Genomic DNA, 17,338 nt, shown 5'->3' with positions numbered 1-17,338 from the left:
TAAAAAAAAAAAAAGACTCCCGTGAAACACGAGTCAAACCTCGGCTTCATGTTGGGAAGTGTCCGCACTGAGATCAGCTGACATTCCTGCACCCGTTCACTATGACATGACTCCTGTAATATACATGTTATCAGATCACAAGCCCTTATCTGGCGCTATGTGCTAACTGGACACCGCTCAGGTCGGACGAGACGAAACTGGATCGAAGCTTTAAATTTCGACGCCCGATTAAACACGTTAACACAACACGTCCAAACTGACTAACATGTCCCTACCGCGAGGACAACATTCAGGTATTTACCGTGTATATCGTCGTTTCAGCGGCGCAGGTATCGCAGGCTTAACTGTTGACAATTTGGCTATCAGCTGGTAGGAGAAAATGTTAACACACTTCCTGTAAACTGGCGCATGCGCACTCAGTGCCGCATTGTCAATCGTAAAGACGAGAACCCGCATTGTGAAGCCAGCGCCGCCCGATTTGACAGAAAGTAGTCCAATATTATCGATTATCGGAAAAATGAACTAATCCGAATTTTATATTAGCAGTCCCTGTTTGTAGTGTGTCATTCAGTGTACAGAGAACTATCAGTGGATTAGTTATATGCGGAAGAAAACGTAAAAATATGATGATTCTCAGGCAGCTTCTGGGGTTAAAAGGGCCTCTCTTCTATTATTTCTAAGCAGACTTATTGGCCTAGAAACATCTCAGTTGTTGCACAAGTAGGTTCATTGAGGAGAATGTTTTATGTTTTGTTTTTTTGTCCCTTTTATGTTCAGCCATAGCTCATAGCCACTGATATAGATATAGATAAAGACACACAAAATGACTATTAAAAGGTGCAGAACGACCACAAGAATAATGGTGTAATATTAACCATTTTAAATATTACGCACAGAAAAGTGAGGCAGTAGCATAGCACAAAAATCTGGGCCCTCAGCGCCCACTGAGGCTGCTGCCGCCTTTGCTTCTTAAAATATTCATTGTCATACCTGAACATACATGTAATCAGCTATGAAGTGTTTATAATGCATTTAACAAAGTCTGCTCAGTGGTAAAACTGATCAAAAACACTAGTAAACACATTTGAACATATTTCAAGAGCGATGACTTGTTAAACATTATAACCATTTATAATTGTATCCTATAACGCATAATATAACAGGCAATTTGGTATTATTGTTGCAAATCTAATTTCTGTGTGAACTGGTTGAAATACTTTTAGGAGCCACTTTCTGATCTCAGCTTGTTTGAAGCTCTCAGTAACGTGCAGCCGATCATACACACCAACTTTAAACTATTCTGAAACAGGAAAACTTCAAATATTAAGATTGGAGAGAAAAAATAAACTTAAAGGTTTTTAGGAAAAGGCCTACTGAGGTGAGGGCCCTCTCCATGTTGGATCCCTGAGTGTTTACTTCCTCCAGTAAAACTCTTAAATGTCCAATTATCTGAACGGAGTTTTGAACGGCTGTAGTTGCAGCCTCCAGGCCGCAGGGGGGCGCAAGAGCGAAGGGAGGGCGGCGGGAATACGGAAGTCTTGACCACGTGACGGATGTTTGAATTATTTTGACCCGTGCTCTACCTGTCATGGAGGTGTTCAGGGACTTCAGCTGAAACTGTCCCGGTAAAGCTCATTTTCTGCTCGGTGTCTCCGTGTGTGACGGTTTAACGACATCATGTCAACGACCAACACGAAGAAGAAGAAGCAGGGGAGAGACACCGCGGTAACGTCCACCTCACCCACTACTGATATATACAGTCAAGTACAAGTATAATATGAATAAAACATATATATATATATAATATACTGTGGTGAAAAACCATCAGTAGATTTAAGCACTTGTACTTTACTTTCCATTATATGCTGCTGTATATTTTCACAGTGCTACAATTCAGATGTGCATATTGTACATATACATTTATTTTACATCCTAAATTACATTTTCACATTTAAAACCCTGACTTTAGAAAACACACAGTGATGGAAAGTAGTGCAGTGCATTAACTCGTTTACTTATTCCCATTTTAAACTATTTCTATGCCTCTACTTCAACTGTCTGACAGATACAGTTCATAGATACATGCTAGATTAGAATTTAAAACAAAAAACATAGTGTTTCTGTTTTTAATAACTAATGTTTTATAGATTTTTTTCCTTTTATAAGAACAAAAAACACAGACAAGGAAAAATATAAGAGAAACAAAAGTAGTAAGTAGCAACAATAGAATGATAATAAAAACAATAATAATATTCATACATAAACATAGATTACGTTGTTGGCCAGAAAATGAAGCAGATATTTTGATAATCTAATCTTCATTGTAAATCTTTTTTGTTTTTTAAAATCTGATGTGATAATTACATGATGAGTTTTATATTACGTCTTCCACCAATGAAAATATAAAGCTTTGTAATAAATTAAACAGTCTATAAAATGCAACAACAGCTCAATGGTACTTACACATGAATACATCAGTAATCTAATAAATTACTGATTTTTGATGAGTTTTCTTTAAGTGGAGGACTTTTACGTGTGATGGATTATTTTTACAGTGTGATATTATTATTTTTACTTACATAAAGTACCTGAATACTTACTGGCATTGACACATCTGATGGCTCTGTTTCGTGGCTTGACCCAGGTGCAGGGAACCAACGACAGCAGTGTGGTGAGCAAGGTGTCTGCTGCAGCGCAGGGATACTTCCCCGACGTCTTCCTGCAGCACTTTGTGTGCAAAGTGTCCAGAAGAGCTCCGCTCATCAACAGGTCGGCCGACACCTTTAAGCTCATCGGACTGAACGAACGATCAGCTGCTTTATTTTTCTGAATTCATCAGTTATTCATTTGGTTCATAAAATCCCAGACAAAAGCAAAATCGACCAACAAACTGTTTTAAAATCAAACACATTTAGATTATAATGTGGGTTAGACAGTGACAGGTAATAAAATGTAATCAGTGATATGATACTGGTCTGTCTGTGCTTTCTCTCCTCTGGGGATGTTTGTGTCACAGAATGTGAAAAACAGTAAAGAGAGAAATAAAGGGATCCATCAAATGAATTAGAAAAATAAGGTTGTACATATCAGACGCTTCAGTTGAGTCGTGTGCTTCAGGGGTTACTACGTGCGCTGGAGAGCCGTGGATCACTGTGTGACGAGGTTTCTACACATCACTGAAAACTGCCCCAGGAGGCAGGTGAGCTCACAGGTCACTGTCACTGTGTTTTGTTGGAGGGTTTTCAGTCTGAAGAAATCCGTCACCTCCTCCTCTGTCGTCGTCTTTCCCGCTTTCTCTAGATTCTGTCGCTGGGCGCCGGGTTCGACTCGTTGTATTTTCGCCTGCACGCAGACGAAGCGCTTCACAGAGCTGTTGTGTTCGAGGTGGATTTCCCAGATGTCGCTCGGCGAAAGACCGCCCTCATCACTTCTAACATCACACTGAGGGGGATGTTAAACCCCCATTTACCTTCTGCTACAGGTTTGTGATGTCAGCACACTTTCTCTGTTCAGAAATCCAGCCTGAAACACACTTGTTATTCGAGTGATGCTAGATTTTATCAGCTCGTGTGTGTGTGTGTGTGTGTATGTGTGTGTGTGTTCAGGACCTGTTTACGTGTCCAGTGGTCAGTACCGTCTGCTGGGGTTGGATATCAGAGAGGAGTCCCAGGTGGAGGAGGCTCTGGGTGCAGCCGGGTTGGACTGGGCTGCTCCGACTCTAATTCTCTCTGAGGTGGTGCTCACCTACATGGAAACACAATGGTAAACACATCTGTAAAACGAGAACGAGGACTTCATCAGCGTGTGTTTTCATCACAGGATCACAACATCTAGACAAATGGTCAGGATCATCCGGTGTGTGTCGTGTGTCGTGTGTCTTCCAGGTCAGACGTCGTCATTAGCTGGGCGGCAAAGCTCCTTCCTCAGTCTCTCTTCGTAATGTACGAGCAGATCCGTCCACACGACCCCTTCGGTCGGGTCATGCAGGATCATTTCCTGAAACTAAACTCAACCCTGCACGCCTTGCGACAGTACCCAGACGCCGCCGCACAGACACACAGGTTCCTGGACAAGGCCAGTATACATATATATATATATATATATATATAAATTAAAACTGTTAGAGTGTAGAGGACAGGTTTACCTAACTGATGTGTGGTGCCTGTGTTTGTGTGTTCAGGGCTGGGAGCAGTGTGTGTGTCTGGACATGAACGACTTCTACCTGGGGCTGGTCCCTGAGGAGGAGAGGAGCAGAGTGGAGGTCCTGGAGCCTTTTGATGAATATGAGGTGAGCTGAGTCTGAAAAGCATCTTATTTTGGATTGAATCTAACTTTATTGTGAAAACCCAGTGGACACACAAGGTAGATCACAACATCACGGCAGGAGGTTCTTCCATGGTTACACCTCCGCCTGCTCCGTTAGCGACTTGTTCTATTCCTGCTTTTAGCTTGTGTCAGTCTGAGGTTTTCCAGACTTCTCTGCATCTTATTAACGTTTTAACGTTTCATAAAAAAGTTTTTTACTAAAAACATTTAAAAATGTGCTTTATGACACTATCTACGGCGGCCCTGAGAGCTCAAACACATGACGACACATGAGCTGCTAATACTCACAACACAACGGAAGTGTTTCCAGGAGACACTGAAAACCATCATGTGTTGTAAATAACAGAAACATGTCCTCCTGTATTTTAGCACTAGGACCCATAAACATAAACTATAGCATCATCAACATGTTCATGTGTTGTATGTAAACATTATAACATGTAAATAAACAATTGAATGCAAATCTCTTCTTCTCTTGTGTGAAATGTGTTGTTCTACAGTTTGTGTATAAAAACACAAAGGTGCTTTAAAGTGATAATATCAGACACTTCACAGTCCGTGTGTCTGTCCGTCCTCAGGAGTGGCATCAGAAATGTTCCCACTACTTCGTCCTCACTGCGTCTCGAGGCTCCTTCACAGCTCAGGCGTTACTCACACATCCTGCAGGTAGCTCCCGCCTTCACCTTCCGTAACGTCAACTTGGCGTCTTTAAAACTCTTTTGTTTCTGAGTCTGAGACCGTATTTCCTTGTTTTTCCTCAGTGTCTCCGGTGGCGTCCATGAGCCCGTCGTGGAGCCCTGCAGCCCTGAGTGTGAAGACTCTCCCGGTGTGTATGGAGGGGCTGGGGATGGCCTCCACCTGGCTGAGTCCAGGGCAGGTCCTGCTAACAGGAGGCTCCAGCAGAGGAGGCAGGGGGGCAGTGACCAGACTCCTCCTCCGAGGCCGGGGAGGCTGGAGCTCCGTCGGCGTGGAGCCGTCAGTAGATCTGGGTGAGGACCACCAGCTCTGTAGAAAATCACTGATTCAGAGAAGCAGATTTTTCAACAACAGCTGGTTGTCGTGTTGTCCTCCCGCAGGTGTCCGGCTCTACCACACCGCCACGTCTCGCCCCCGAGGAGCTGTTGTGGTCTACGGAGGCCGCTCCTCTCCTCTCAACCCAATCACAAGCCTTTTCAGAGTAAAGCTGGACCCCTGTGCTCCGCCGGGTCCTGGAGACCCGGAGCACAGAGATGCAGTGAGACTGTGTGCAGAGCAGATGGTCTGTACGGGTGACCCACCGCCGCCAAGATGGAGGCACACCGCTACCAACGTCAGTCATAAAGGTGAAATAACAGAAGCCGTATCAGATGATTTCTTTCTTTCTCTTTCTTCTTTTTTCATCCTCACCAAACTTCTCCTTTTTTTCCTCTGCAGGGAAAGACTTCCTGTTTGTGTTTGGTGGAAAGAATGAATCACAGGCCGCTCTGGGTGACGCCCACTTCCTGTGTCTTGACGAGCAGCACTGGACCGAGGTTTGCCCTGTTCATGTGATCTCTACATTAATGAGGTTGTAATGTCCCACACAGTGAGAACACCGAGTTCATCTCCACTTTAAATCCTGTTACAGATCTCAGTAGAGGGTGCAGCTCCAGAGGCCCGCCACTCGCACTCAGCCTGTCCACATCAGGGAGGTGTGGTGGCGTTCGGAGGCCTGGACAGAAGGGGGGTCCTGTTGGGGGACTTGGTCGTATTAAGACCCACAGACAGAGGCTTCTCTTGGGAAAGGATAGAGGTGCAGCCTCCTCCTGTTCCCAGGTCTGTGACTAAAACTTCACAACATCCAGACGCCGCCCTGAAGCTGAAACACGGTTCATAAGGTCTGATGTCATGTGATGTTTGTTTTAGATACTCTCACTCTGCCCATGTGATTGGTGAGAAGCTGGTGGTGGTGGGTGGAGTTTGGCTGCATTCAGACGGCGTGCCGGGCGTCGTGGTGATCGACCTCAGCACGCGGAGCAGCGTGGAGCTCAGACTGGACACGGTCAGTTACCTTGAACTGGAGCCGGTGGACACACAGTGTGTTTGTGTTTGTGTTTGTGTCGACATGATGCTGATTAATAAATCCCTGTGCTCCTCTGCAGACCTCGGTGCCCTGGCCTCTGATGCTCCACTCTTTCTGCTCGGAGCCGACAGACTCAGAAGAACCTGAGCTGGTCCTGATAGGAGGGGGAGGGAACTGTTTCTCCTTCGGGACTCATGTCAACCCTCGGCCCGTCACCGTGGACCTCAGACCTGCGCTGGGATAAAAGTGTTTCTATCCCCAAATCAGTGACTTGATCCTCCCTCCTGGATGATGCAGATTAACTGACCTCAGACCAGATGTAGTTGTTACTGAGCTCTGCAGTGTGGATGTCTTAAGAATGCGAGGACACACAATGAGACATTAAAGGACTCTTTAAACGTCAGTCAGCTTGCTGGACAGGTTTTTATTTGTGAGACCTCAGAAAATCAGAGTCCAGAGACTCAAAGTGCCCTGACATGGATTATAGCAAGTCTTGACATGTTTTTGGATGGAGGGTGAATCATTCAGTGAAGCGCCTGAAGGACTGGACTGTGGGGTTGATGGCACCCCAGTCGCCAGGCTTGCGGTACTCCCCCTTCTCCAGGAAGTACTGGCGCCCGCGGTAGTTGGGGTGCTCGTAGAAAACCCACCAGCCGTCGAAGACCTTGCAGGAGTTGACCTCCCGCCAGCGGAACTTCTCCAGGAGGGAGGGGCAGTCCTCTGTGGCCTCGAAGGCCTGGCCCCCGAAGTCTGCCTTCTCATAGAGCTGCATCTTGTACAGGGTCCCACTGGTCTGGAGGGTGACGGGAGGGAGGGGGTGGAGAAGAGAGGCAGACAGCAGGGGAGCAGGTAGTAGATGGTTAAAATAGAGGACGGGTGGAGAGTGGTGGAGGTGGGAGTTAGTGCAGGGGGGTGGGGAGGAATGGGAATGGAATGTGGGGTGAGAGAAAAGGGTAAGGGGGGATATATAGGGAGATGAGATTTGCATCTAACAAAAGGAAAATATGTTTATTAGCATTTCTAAGCAGCATAAACCGTCACCTGTGGACGCGGCTCTACACGGAGGTATAAACCACTTATTAAATGCTTGTAAATGGATCAGTGTCTGGAGCGTCGTGCTGAACTCCACATCAGTTAGATAACCGACTTTAATCAAACACCGTCCCTCAGTGTTTGCATTCTGCTTTTCGTCCCTTTGCAATAGTACAACACTGGACACGTGCGGCTTGTACTAACGATATTGATTTTTGTATGAAAGTGGTTTCCGCCTCAGGCTGTGGGTCAGCTGGACCAGAGCCTGACCCACGTATCGGCCTCCATCGACAAAGCCCTGCAGTCACTGGTAGCATCAGCGCTAAAGCATGATCTGTTTGACGTGATCTCTTCCTCGTGCGCTCGCTGCAGCTTTCATCAGCTCGTGACTCACAGCAGAGGAGAGATCTTACTGTTAGTTAGGTTTGTGCAGGTGGTGGTTAATGAAAACATCTGCACACATGTCTGACTTACAAAGTGGATCATCTTGCAGGAGCTGAGGCGGTCGTTGAGTCCCATCCAGCGCTGGTACTCTGGGTACTCCCCCCTGGTCAGGACGTACTGGTAGCCCATGAAGTTGGGCCTCTCGTACACCACCCAGGCCCCGCTCTCCACGCGGATGGAGTTGCAGCGGCTCAGGTAGGTGTGGAAATCTGAGCAGTCGCTGTCGCACTCGTAGCGGCGGCCCTGGAAGTTCTTGTCCTCGTAGAAGACGATCTGGGGAAGAACACACGGCCATCTTAGATCTCGTACATTTCTTTTTTGAAGCTTTAACCTCCACCTGAGTAAAAGTCATCAACACCTACTCCTGCAGGAAACTCCTGACCTGTAAACCACATGAAAACATCCCTGCAGAGAGACGCCTGACTTCACTGCTTCCTGCCACAGTGTTACCTGACCGTGTGTCAACGCCAGGCTCCACTCACCCTGCCCATCTTGGATGTAATGTGTGGGATGGCCCTGGTGATGTTAAGTGATGGTGATGATGGTGGTGATGGTGGTGTTGGTTCCCCTGAGGTCTCGATATTGCGATGTCCCCTCACCGGTCCTTTTATACCCCCCCCCAGCTTTCCTACGTTTCTAAACAGCAACAGTGGAGGTGAAAGGGGAACAATCGCTTTGTCATGAAAATGAGATCCAAAAATTGAGTCAGTGATTCTAGTGCTATTCAGTTTTTCCAGAAAAGCGAGGAAGGATTACGGCATAATGGCCGGGCATGGTAAGCGTCCATTGACCCCCACTTTCTCTACTGGCTGGGTCCAGTGCCCACCACCGCCACGCCACGCCACCCACCCCCCTCTCGCACCATGTTACTCATGCCAGCTCCACCAGTTTGCCCCCACCTGGTGAGGACCTGCCAACTCATGACTTATTTCTGCCTTATGGATGAATCCAGACACACTCAAGTAAAGGCTGTGTGTGTGTGTGTGTGTGTGTGTGTGTGTGTGTGTGTGTGTGTGTGTGTGTGTGTGTGTGTGTGTGTGTGTGTGTGTGTGTGTGTTGTCTTATACATCACATATATTTTATTGTGTATTGGGTAATTATTACTGTGTCCATTTTAAACAGCATTTTACTATTAAAGTTGTTCATTCTGCAACTAATTTCAGTTATTTGATATATTTCAGGCTTGTGATTATAAATGCATCACATTATTCACTCAGTGGCCACTTTATTAGGTACACCTGAACAAACGAATGCAATTCAATACAACAGCGCTGCCATTAATTTTTTTTTAAACGTCTCATTTTTTTAAACGTCTCAATTCAATTACAAATTTATTAATGACGTCACAGTTAAATGTGGTGATGGACTCGACTGCATTGTATTTACATACTTCTCTTTAACTGTCGTACACAATGCATTTATAATTTGTCATCTTATTGTCTACCTGGTTGTGTATTTCAATGCACATTTAAATGCATTTAAATAAACACTGATCGTTGATATAAATACATATCTGCAGTGTTGGAGAGACGTGAACTACATGTATTTAAATTAGTAGTTTAACTACATTTTAAGACGCTTGCAGGTAGTTCAGCTACATTCACGTGTGCACAAGGATTCACGTAGTTCATTTACTTTTGTGCCGTTGTAGGAAATTTTATTAATTAATATTTTTATTTTATTATTAGTCCTCTGGTGTCGTTGAACCCCCTTTGACAAGCCCCCCCCCCCTTTTTTTTTCATCCTAACCACTGTGATGTCATACCCAGGAAATGCATTTGTCAGGAAGTCCAGACCGCACATTTGACCTGAGTGTACTGCATGTGCAAAAGCCAAGGGTGAGCGTTGCTCAGTGGTCACACAGCAATGACATCATGGGTAAATCTGGATCTCAGCCTGAGGAAGAATCGCCATGGTTACAATTAAGCAGTTACTGTTTACAAATCCAAAGCTGACGTTCCACTTTCCCATAAACAGTGGTTTATTTACACTGTTTGTTTATGTAAATACAAATCTGAATTTATAGTTAATATGCTAATGTTGATAATATTTATTTTTCTGTTGTCAGTTCTCACTTGTAAATGAGATCTCGATCTCGATGTGACTTCCTGTTTAAAGTATAAATGAAGGGGCAGAGTATTAGAAACGCATCTGAATATAATGCAGTCCACCACAGCATCTCTAAATATGACCTCAGTGCTGACACATATGATGTAATTAACACCTTCACGACAGTGTCAACAAAATAAAACTACCAGTTGAACCATTTGTAAGATTCATGCCTTTCTCTCTCAGTTCGGTTCATGTTGCTGCGTCCGAAGGTAAAAACAGAATCAAAACATCAAACCAATAAGAAGGACGTAACTTTATTTATTTTACTTTAACAATCACAACTACATTGTGCTCTTCAAATAGTAAAGTGTGTGTGTGTGTGTAAATCTAAGGGTACGTTTTCAAAGTAAGGGACAGCAGTAAGGCGTTTTAAAGTGTAACCACTTTTCATCATGAAAGTGAAGAAACACGTTCCAGCATTTAGATTTTTTAATGTGAAATAATATTTTAACAACATGTTTTTATTAAGTGCAACTTCTCTCATCTTCCTGTAACTAATTATAAAACGCTGCCTTGACGACACTTGCAGCAGCTCAGTTGATGCGTGCTGTAAATAGAAGTGAGGGAGGTGTTAAAGGTTAAAAATGGTCCTGGAGGAAATGTCGATTTATGAAAAATATTCTCACCAAAAAGCTCAAATATACATATTTAAATATACAGGTGAATTCATACAAAAATAAACGTATTTAGCGACTGTTCTGCAAACTGACCGAAGTTTGTTAAATTAAAAGGAAAAGTCTGCAATAAATCACAGAGCAGGAAAATCTGCTGCTGTGCTTTCATGTTGTACCTGTGGCCACATCAGAGTCAGTGATGCCAGAGCAAATATTTCCTTTGGACAGATGGTGGAAACACAGACAGTGATACCTACACCCGAGGTGTGGCCAGAACATACAACATGCTTGAGAGGTTCAGAGCGTGGAGAACAGGTTGTTGGAGCTACAGGTTGTTGACTTCCCCTCGACTACGTCCTGAACCAGTAACCCAAGGTGCACTAACACGACCTTCACACCCAAAGTGCTGAATTCTACTTCCCGTCTATGTTTGGACGTTGCAGTTAGTCCCAAAAAAAATAATGTTAATATTTCTTCGTTTCCTCCGTAATGGAAAAATGCTTCTTTGCTAATTTTTCATATTGTAATAACACAGAAAAATACTACGTCCTGAGCCAGTAACTGTGACCTTAAAACCCAAAGTGCTGCATTTATTAAACATCTACATTCTCCATCTTTAAATGCACGTATGTTTACTTCCCTAAATTATTTTTATTTATTTATTTTTACTGTAATTAGCAGGTAGTTTTTACATGTGGGCAGAGTTTGAGAGAAAATGGTGACACTTCAGACAGCACTCACCACAATGAGCCACAGCTTCCTCTAAAGCTGAAACCCCCATGGTCATAAGTGCTGCAAGTTAATGTTCCTGTAATTCCTGTAGAAACATTAGAGTTTACACAGGATTTTCTTTATGTACCTTAATGCACGTTTGGAGAATTATCATTACATTAAGAGAAAATATCTTAGGGCCTGTCTGACAGATCTCTCAGCCTCGTCACTCCTCAGATTCTCCAACCTTCTAGATTGTCTGTGTCCAAAACATTTCATTAAGCTGTAAAACCCAAATCCAAGCTTGTTCAAAAATGTGTCCCTTTAAAAGTTGGTGGTGACTTCGCAGACCTGTGTGTTTCTTTAAGTCTACACCTCCCATTAAAGATGTGGTTTTACAACATGCCAATCCACTCCCCACTCGCCTTCGACACAGTAAGAATAACAATAGCTGCCTTTTCTTAAGCAGGAACAGTCAAGCAGCCGATGCCAGCTCCACACTCCAGAATGAGTGGGACATAAGTTGCTGTGCAAGTCTGGATCAACAGCTCCAGACTTGTCAGAGTGAGTCGTAATCAACCCACAAACGAACAGTACAGTAATACTTGCAGTAATGTCAGTAAATGTCAGTAATACTAGATGCAGACTGTGTGTTCGTACCGTCGTGCTGCACTAATTTATGAGACCCAACAATTCAACAAGCCATGGGTGACTGTCTCACTGGCCGCCCGTTCCTCATGTGTTTGGTGTCGTTAACCCGGGGCGTGTCCGTCGCAGGCCCGTTGGAGTCCTTTAAAGAGGCTATCGTGGTTGGGATGAGGCTGTCCAGTTCCTGCCTGTTCCCCGTTTCCAGAAGCCACTCGTGGAACTTGACTTCCACCAACTCCTGGAACTGACGCTTCTGCTCCCTTCAGGACAAACACGAGAAATCAGTTACTACAGAAAAACAACAGAGGGAAACTACACAGCAGGAACAGGGCGGGATGTGGAAGAGAGAGATTAGTGTTAAAATATCCTAATATAGAAATCAATCCCTGCTGTTCCTGTGCTGTCAGGGTCAGGTGGAGTTACAGCCCCTGCAGCCAGTTTTCTGACACTAATGCCTCCACTAGACTCCATCATATCTCCCCAGCTGAGTGACTGACTCACTTTCTGATTGATTTCTGGAATGGCTGTTCCGTTATAACTTTCCACTCATTAAAACAGCGCCGGATGATGGAATAATAAAACTTATTTTTACACATGCATTGATGATGAGGCGCCAGTTGCACAAAACACCTTAAGTTAAGAGTTTACTTAAAGTCTGAGTTAAGGGTTCCTTGAAATAAAAACAGGTTGCACAAAAGACCCTTAAGTCATCTCCTTAAGGTTCCCTTAAAATGTTTTCTCCTAATCTTGGTCTTACACTTAAAGTCAGTTAAACTAAGGAAAAAAACTTATTATGCGTCTGACTCTGTCTCAACCACAACATGACCAAGTTCCACGTGCATTCACTAAATGTTACCAGCTTCCCAAAAGAAACTTAACACTTAAGTTAAGGTTTACCGTCTCCTTAGCCGAGGGAGATGCTTAAGGGTGTTGCACAGAACCTCTTAAAAGGTTTCCTTAGTCACAAAGTTAAGGCATTTACAGTAGTAAAACTCTACTGCATCGTTCAGGGTGTGTCCCGGTCGGGGAACTCTTCCTGGGAACTGATTCATTTTCTTTATTTATCACTATGAACTCGGCCAAGTTGCAGTTAAAACAGAGTCTGACGTACCTTCTTTCCTTTGATTGCTAAGGTCTTTTGTGCAACAGCTTAACTGACTTTAAGTGACTAAGATAAGAAGAAAACCTTAAATACTTAAGTGAACACTGAGGATGAAACTTAAAAGTGTTTTGTGTGAGTGTTTTTATTCTAAGGAAACCTTACCTCAGACTTTACGGGAAATCTTAACTTAAGGTGTTTTGTGCAACCGGCCCCAGGTGTTTAAGTTCTATTAGATCAAATGGTTCCACTCATTAATGATGGTGTGATTAAGTGTTTGATTTGTGACTCACTTGTTCAGCCGAGCCTCCGTCACAGTCTTCTGCCAGTTCTGGATTCTCTTCTGCTTTTCATCGAGCGCTGCCTGGTACGGAGGAGGCAGACCGCTGGGCACTTCACACGTGTCTCCCTCCATCTGGAAAGGCACAACCAGCGTGTGGAACTCAGCTGGGGGCAGCAGGCGGTAGCAGGCAGGGTCCGGGTTGGACGACGCATTGAGCGAGGGGTTGACGATGCCCTCGGTCCCCAGGAGCAGGGGTCTATCCCAGGCATTGGGGACCACAGCCAGCCCCACGCTGGCCATGTGATCCTCCAGGGAGGGGTAGAAAGTGTGGAAGGGTCCCAGTGTAATGTCTGTGTTTCCAGGTAGGAGCAAGGGGCGGGTGGGCGTCAAGGCGTGGAGGGTGCAACGCGAGGATGCTCCGATAGCGATCCTGCCGGCTACGCACACCACCCGCACGTTCTGGCAGCCGTGGATGTGGACGCTGGTCTCCACGGGACCCAGAACCACGGTGCTGTCGCGGCATTTGTCCAGGCTGACGGATCTGGAGGAGCAACGAAAACCATGACAGACGAACTGTTTCCCAAAAACACAACTTATATTAATAGAAGCTGAACTTACCTGAGAGGTGAGAGGAGGTATATGAATGCATCTGAGCATCTGTGGATCTTGATGTTGGCCCCGGTCAGCCTGTCCGAGGTTTTAGCCAGAGTCTGTTTGAAGACTTGGGACATTAGCACCATCTTACTGCCAGGTGGAGCCATGTGGGTGTTCCTTGCTATTTTGGCTCTCTTCATGGCCCCCTCCACTACAATGCACAAACACACACTGTCAAAAAAATGCAGACAGACAGGTAGAGAGAGAGGGATGACTGTGCCGACACACTTAGCATACACAGGATACCTTGTTGAGCCCAGGCTAGTTTCTTGCCTGAGTGCAGGCAGGCGGTTATCCCGAAGGGGTTGAGTGTGAGGCTGTGCTGGAGACACAAGAGAAGCTTGTGCAGGGGGAATGAGCAGCTGAGTGTGGAGTAGCCAGCTTGTGTCTGGAGCGGACCTTTGGTCAGCAGTCTGTGGACGGGCTGAACGGCTTTGCCACGACAAACCGAGCCCTCCAGGAGCAGACCCAGGCTCCGCACAGCATCCAGCGATATCTGATAAAAGATAACAAAGTCAGACACAGTGCATGAAATGTTTGAATAGTTTGTTTTAGAAGTTTATCTCAGTCAAAACACAGATGATTGTATCTACAAAACATACAATAGCTATTCTTTAAGCAGAGATTAAAAAGTAACACATGCTTTGCTTTTGAGGTAATGGAGATTAGACGTCACAGTATTTTTTACTCTCAGAGGCTTCTCATTAAATCTGCACTGAACAATGAGCTAACACTCACTATAAAACTCTGTAGATTCATCTCTATGAGCGACCAATTTCACATTTGATGTACTGTTCTTGTTAAAATATCTATTATAGCTGCTGTAAGTTTTCTGGCAGGATGTGTGCTCAGACCTGGCAGTCTCTCAGGGCCTGTCCAGACTGTGACAGCTGTCCTGGCTCCACCAGCAGCTCCAGAATCTCAGCTAGATGGCTTTGGACAAATGACAGGTGGGCCTGATCGTCCCAGTTCTGCCGCACCAAACACAAACAAAGAAAAAGAACTATGAGTGGCACATCAGAGGACAACAGCAATTGGGCTTTAAACTTTTCACTGGGTGGCAGTTAGTAATCAGAAGTACAGAACAATGCCAAACATGCAACAATGATATCAGTCTGTCTTTTGTCCTTCACAGTAACAGGGACCTTGTTCTGAGAGCTGGTCTTGGCCTCTCGGTCTGATGGGGAGGGGGAGCGGGTACGATGATGACTGGGCCACTCTTCACCGATCAGGGAGGTGCGCAGAGACACACGGTTCAGCTGCTGGATGTAGAGGAAGAGGAGGAACTGCAGTGTGTCCACAGACAACTGAAGGAAAAAGAGCAGAAACCAGGGTCACATATCAATGAGTAGCTCCTGCTCACATCTGAAAGCACCTGTTACAACATAAACCTCTGCCTGGGGCAATGAGCACCACAGCCGCATGAAGGAGGAAGACGTGATACAAAAAGGTGAACTGGGATGATGAGATAGGATTACAATCTTAGGTACACTGAGCCATTATTCACCTTGTTCCTTTGTTGGTCCAGCTCGCTTTTGGACGAGCACTGGGACAGAAACTCTGCCCACTCCAGCCTCTCCTCTGGGGTGTGACCTACGAGGATGTCAAAGGTCTCAAAGTAGAGCCATGCAAGGTCTTCTGGGAGCTGTAGCTTTCCACAGGCAATATGCCTCCACATGGGCCAGCCCAGAATGGGGAAGCAGCCGTCCCGCGTTCGCACATAAGTCGCCATCTTGCGAAGATAGTGCAAGCTGAGTTTGGAGGAGGGGGCCACCTGCAATGGCATTAACTCCAGTTATTTACATCCACTGGATAAAATCATTAGATTAAATAGTAGGTAAAAGTATATTCACCTGCAGGGCGCCCAGTAAAAAGGGCTCCATGCGTGGCCATATGCTCACACTGTCTGCCTCCATGTCTAAAGAGAAGGGAAACAGAAAAGATGTGGAAGTTGAAGACATAATACATTGATATACAAGAGTATCTTCAGTATAAGCAGCAGCCTTTCTGAACAACCAGCTATAATGGGGCTGAAAACACAAGTACACAGCCGTGATAATAACAAAAAGTCTTGTTTACATCTCGTTATATGTTTAACAGGGTTGCAAACACTTCCTGTAACATACGTGACGCTGTGACGCTCCCATGACAACAGCTGCTGTTCATGTCATCAACACCTGACTTGGCATCATAATAAAAACTTTGGCTAACTAAGCTGCTCTCAGCTCAAACAACACAGTCACACAGAAAATAAAATAGTGAAAACATTAACTATGTTTATGTATTTATGTATATAAAAGGCAGCTGACGGCGGGAGAATCGTTGTTTCCTTTCAACGTTAACTTTACAACAGTATTCCCTCCAGCGTTAACTTAGCAGCCGTTAGCCGCAGATGCTAGCAAAGGAGACACAACTGCGGTTGGTTGGTTCTTACTTTCAGCCTTTGTCCTCGTCCCGGCAGCAGCTGGATCCGCGGGTCGAGTCCAACATAAGTGACGTGAAGATGAATCCTGTCGATGCGGTTTGTAGCGGTTAGCGGAGGACCGGAGAGTCAGACTCACATCTGTAGCTCTTCCTATTTGGCGCCTCCTCTGCGCTCAGACCTGATGTGACATCTGTTGCGCGCAGCACTCGGAGGCGCGCTTTAAGCTGCATTCAAGTCATGTCGGCAAAATGGGAAGAACGGCCACCACACTGCTCAAACTGGGGAGTGTTAGCCATGGTAAGTGTTAGCACATTTAACAGTTTTGTTTTATCTTATTATTTAGGTGTTATTTTATTTGTTTGGTTTTTTTTTGTTGTTGTTTTTTTTTTTTTTTTTTTTTACAATTTTTGTGATTTTCACAAACAGAAACTTCGGCTTTATTCCAACAACTGATAACTAATGACCGTTAAAACCAAATGTTATCTACAGCTAGAGAGAAACTTTTTTTTCTCAATCACTTTCATTTTTTCGCTTTCAATATGAAAATATATTTTTTTAAAAAAAGACGTGAAACAAAAGACGTGAAACAACCACAAAATGCAAAATGAACACAAAGTGATGCAAAACAACCACAAAGAGGCATGTAAAAACTTCCAAGATGCTCAAAATTACCACAAAAACACAAAATTACCTCAAAGAGATTCCAAGCAACCACAAAGACACAAAACAACTGCAAACAATAGTCCTGTTTTCACTTTGGGTGCCTTACTGTTTTTAATTGAATGTGAATAAATCTGCTAATAAATGTTAAAAATAAATGTAACTGTAAATGTAGGAGCCTCTTGGCTGGGCTTTGACATGTCTGTGCCCAAGAGCCCATCGTGTCCTAATCCGTCCATGACTTGGAGATACTGTTGGTGCCAGAAATTCCTGATGTCCCCGACTCGGG

General features: G+C 44.7%; 4 protein-coding genes and 1 long non-coding RNA gene across 6 annotated transcripts in view; 2 read left to right on the top strand and 3 right to left on the bottom strand.

Annotated features, from left to right (window-relative positions):
* The window catches only part of rab5b (RAB5B, member RAS oncogene family), a 9,534-nt gene extending 9,129 nt beyond the window's left edge, over window positions 1-405 (bottom strand). The window contains exon 1 of the mRNA XM_023412526.2: window positions 302-405. The gene's annotated coding sequence lies outside the window, so the exon portion shown is untranslated. The remainder of the gene's footprint in view (window positions 1-301) is intronic.
* A 699-nt stretch (window positions 406-1,104) lies between these two features.
* lcmt2 (leucine carboxyl methyltransferase 2) lies at window positions 1,105-6,770 on the top strand. Its single transcript, XM_023412540.2, has 14 exons — window positions 1,105-1,725; window positions 2,645-2,769; window positions 3,118-3,199; window positions 3,301-3,481; window positions 3,606-3,762; window positions 3,885-4,074; window positions 4,181-4,288; window positions 4,905-4,992; window positions 5,088-5,315; window positions 5,403-5,648; window positions 5,740-5,837; window positions 5,933-6,120; window positions 6,211-6,346; window positions 6,447-6,770. The coding sequence occupies exons 1-14, from the start codon at window positions 1,678-1,680 to the stop codon at window positions 6,609-6,611; spliced, it is 2,040 nt and encodes a 679-aa protein (XP_023268308.1). The 5' UTR covers window positions 1,105-1,677; the 3' UTR covers window positions 6,612-6,770.
* Window positions 6,771-8,455, bottom strand: crygs2 (crystallin, gamma S2). The gene is made up of 3 exons (XM_087175676.1): window positions 8,326-8,455; window positions 7,874-8,116; window positions 6,771-7,160 (listed from the first exon to the last, which is right to left on the bottom strand). Exons 1-3 carry the CDS (start codon window positions 8,332-8,334, stop codon window positions 6,888-6,890), a joined length of 525 nt encoding a protein of 174 aa, XP_087031802.1. The 5' UTR covers window positions 8,335-8,455; the 3' UTR covers window positions 6,771-6,887.
* LOC147818769 (uncharacterized) lies at window positions 7,907-8,905 on the top strand. Its single transcript, XR_015437646.1, has 2 exons — window positions 7,907-8,038; window positions 8,214-8,905. It is a non-coding gene; the product is annotated as an uncharacterized LOC147818769 (long non-coding RNA).
* On the bottom strand, window positions 8,016-17,270 carry tbccd1 (TBCC domain containing 1). 2 transcript variants are annotated; one of them, XM_023412542.2, is made up of 11 exons: window positions 17,081-17,270; window positions 16,399-16,667; window positions 15,818-15,882; window positions 15,472-15,738; window positions 15,110-15,271; window positions 14,819-14,935; window positions 14,211-14,460; window positions 13,929-14,115; window positions 13,321-13,851; window positions 11,941-12,188; window positions 8,016-8,116 (listed from the first exon to the last, which is right to left on the bottom strand). In XM_023412542.2, the coding sequence occupies exons 3-10, from the start codon at window positions 15,878-15,880 to the stop codon at window positions 11,975-11,977; spliced, it is 1,791 nt and encodes a 596-aa protein (XP_023268310.1). In that variant the 5' UTR covers window positions 15,881-15,882; window positions 16,399-16,667; window positions 17,081-17,270; the 3' UTR covers window positions 8,016-8,116; window positions 11,941-11,974. The 2 variants fall into 2 exon arrangements, with proteins under 2 accessions (XP_023268310.1, XP_023268309.1); XM_023412541.2 differs by lacking the exon at window positions 8,016-8,116 and having other exon boundaries at window positions 10,194-12,188.
* Window positions 17,271-17,338: the final 68 nt, after the last annotated feature.

Source organism: Seriola lalandi, unplaced genomic scaffold (assembly GCF_002814215.2).
Source record: "Seriola lalandi dorsalis isolate HSWRI2012SDOR001 ecotype SW California unplaced genomic scaffold, Sedor1 jcf7180002054482, whole genome shotgun sequence".
Lineage (NCBI taxonomy): Eukaryota > Metazoa > Chordata > Actinopteri > Carangiformes > Carangidae > Seriola > Seriola lalandi.
This window is presented reverse-complemented; position numbering and strand designations above follow the sequence as displayed.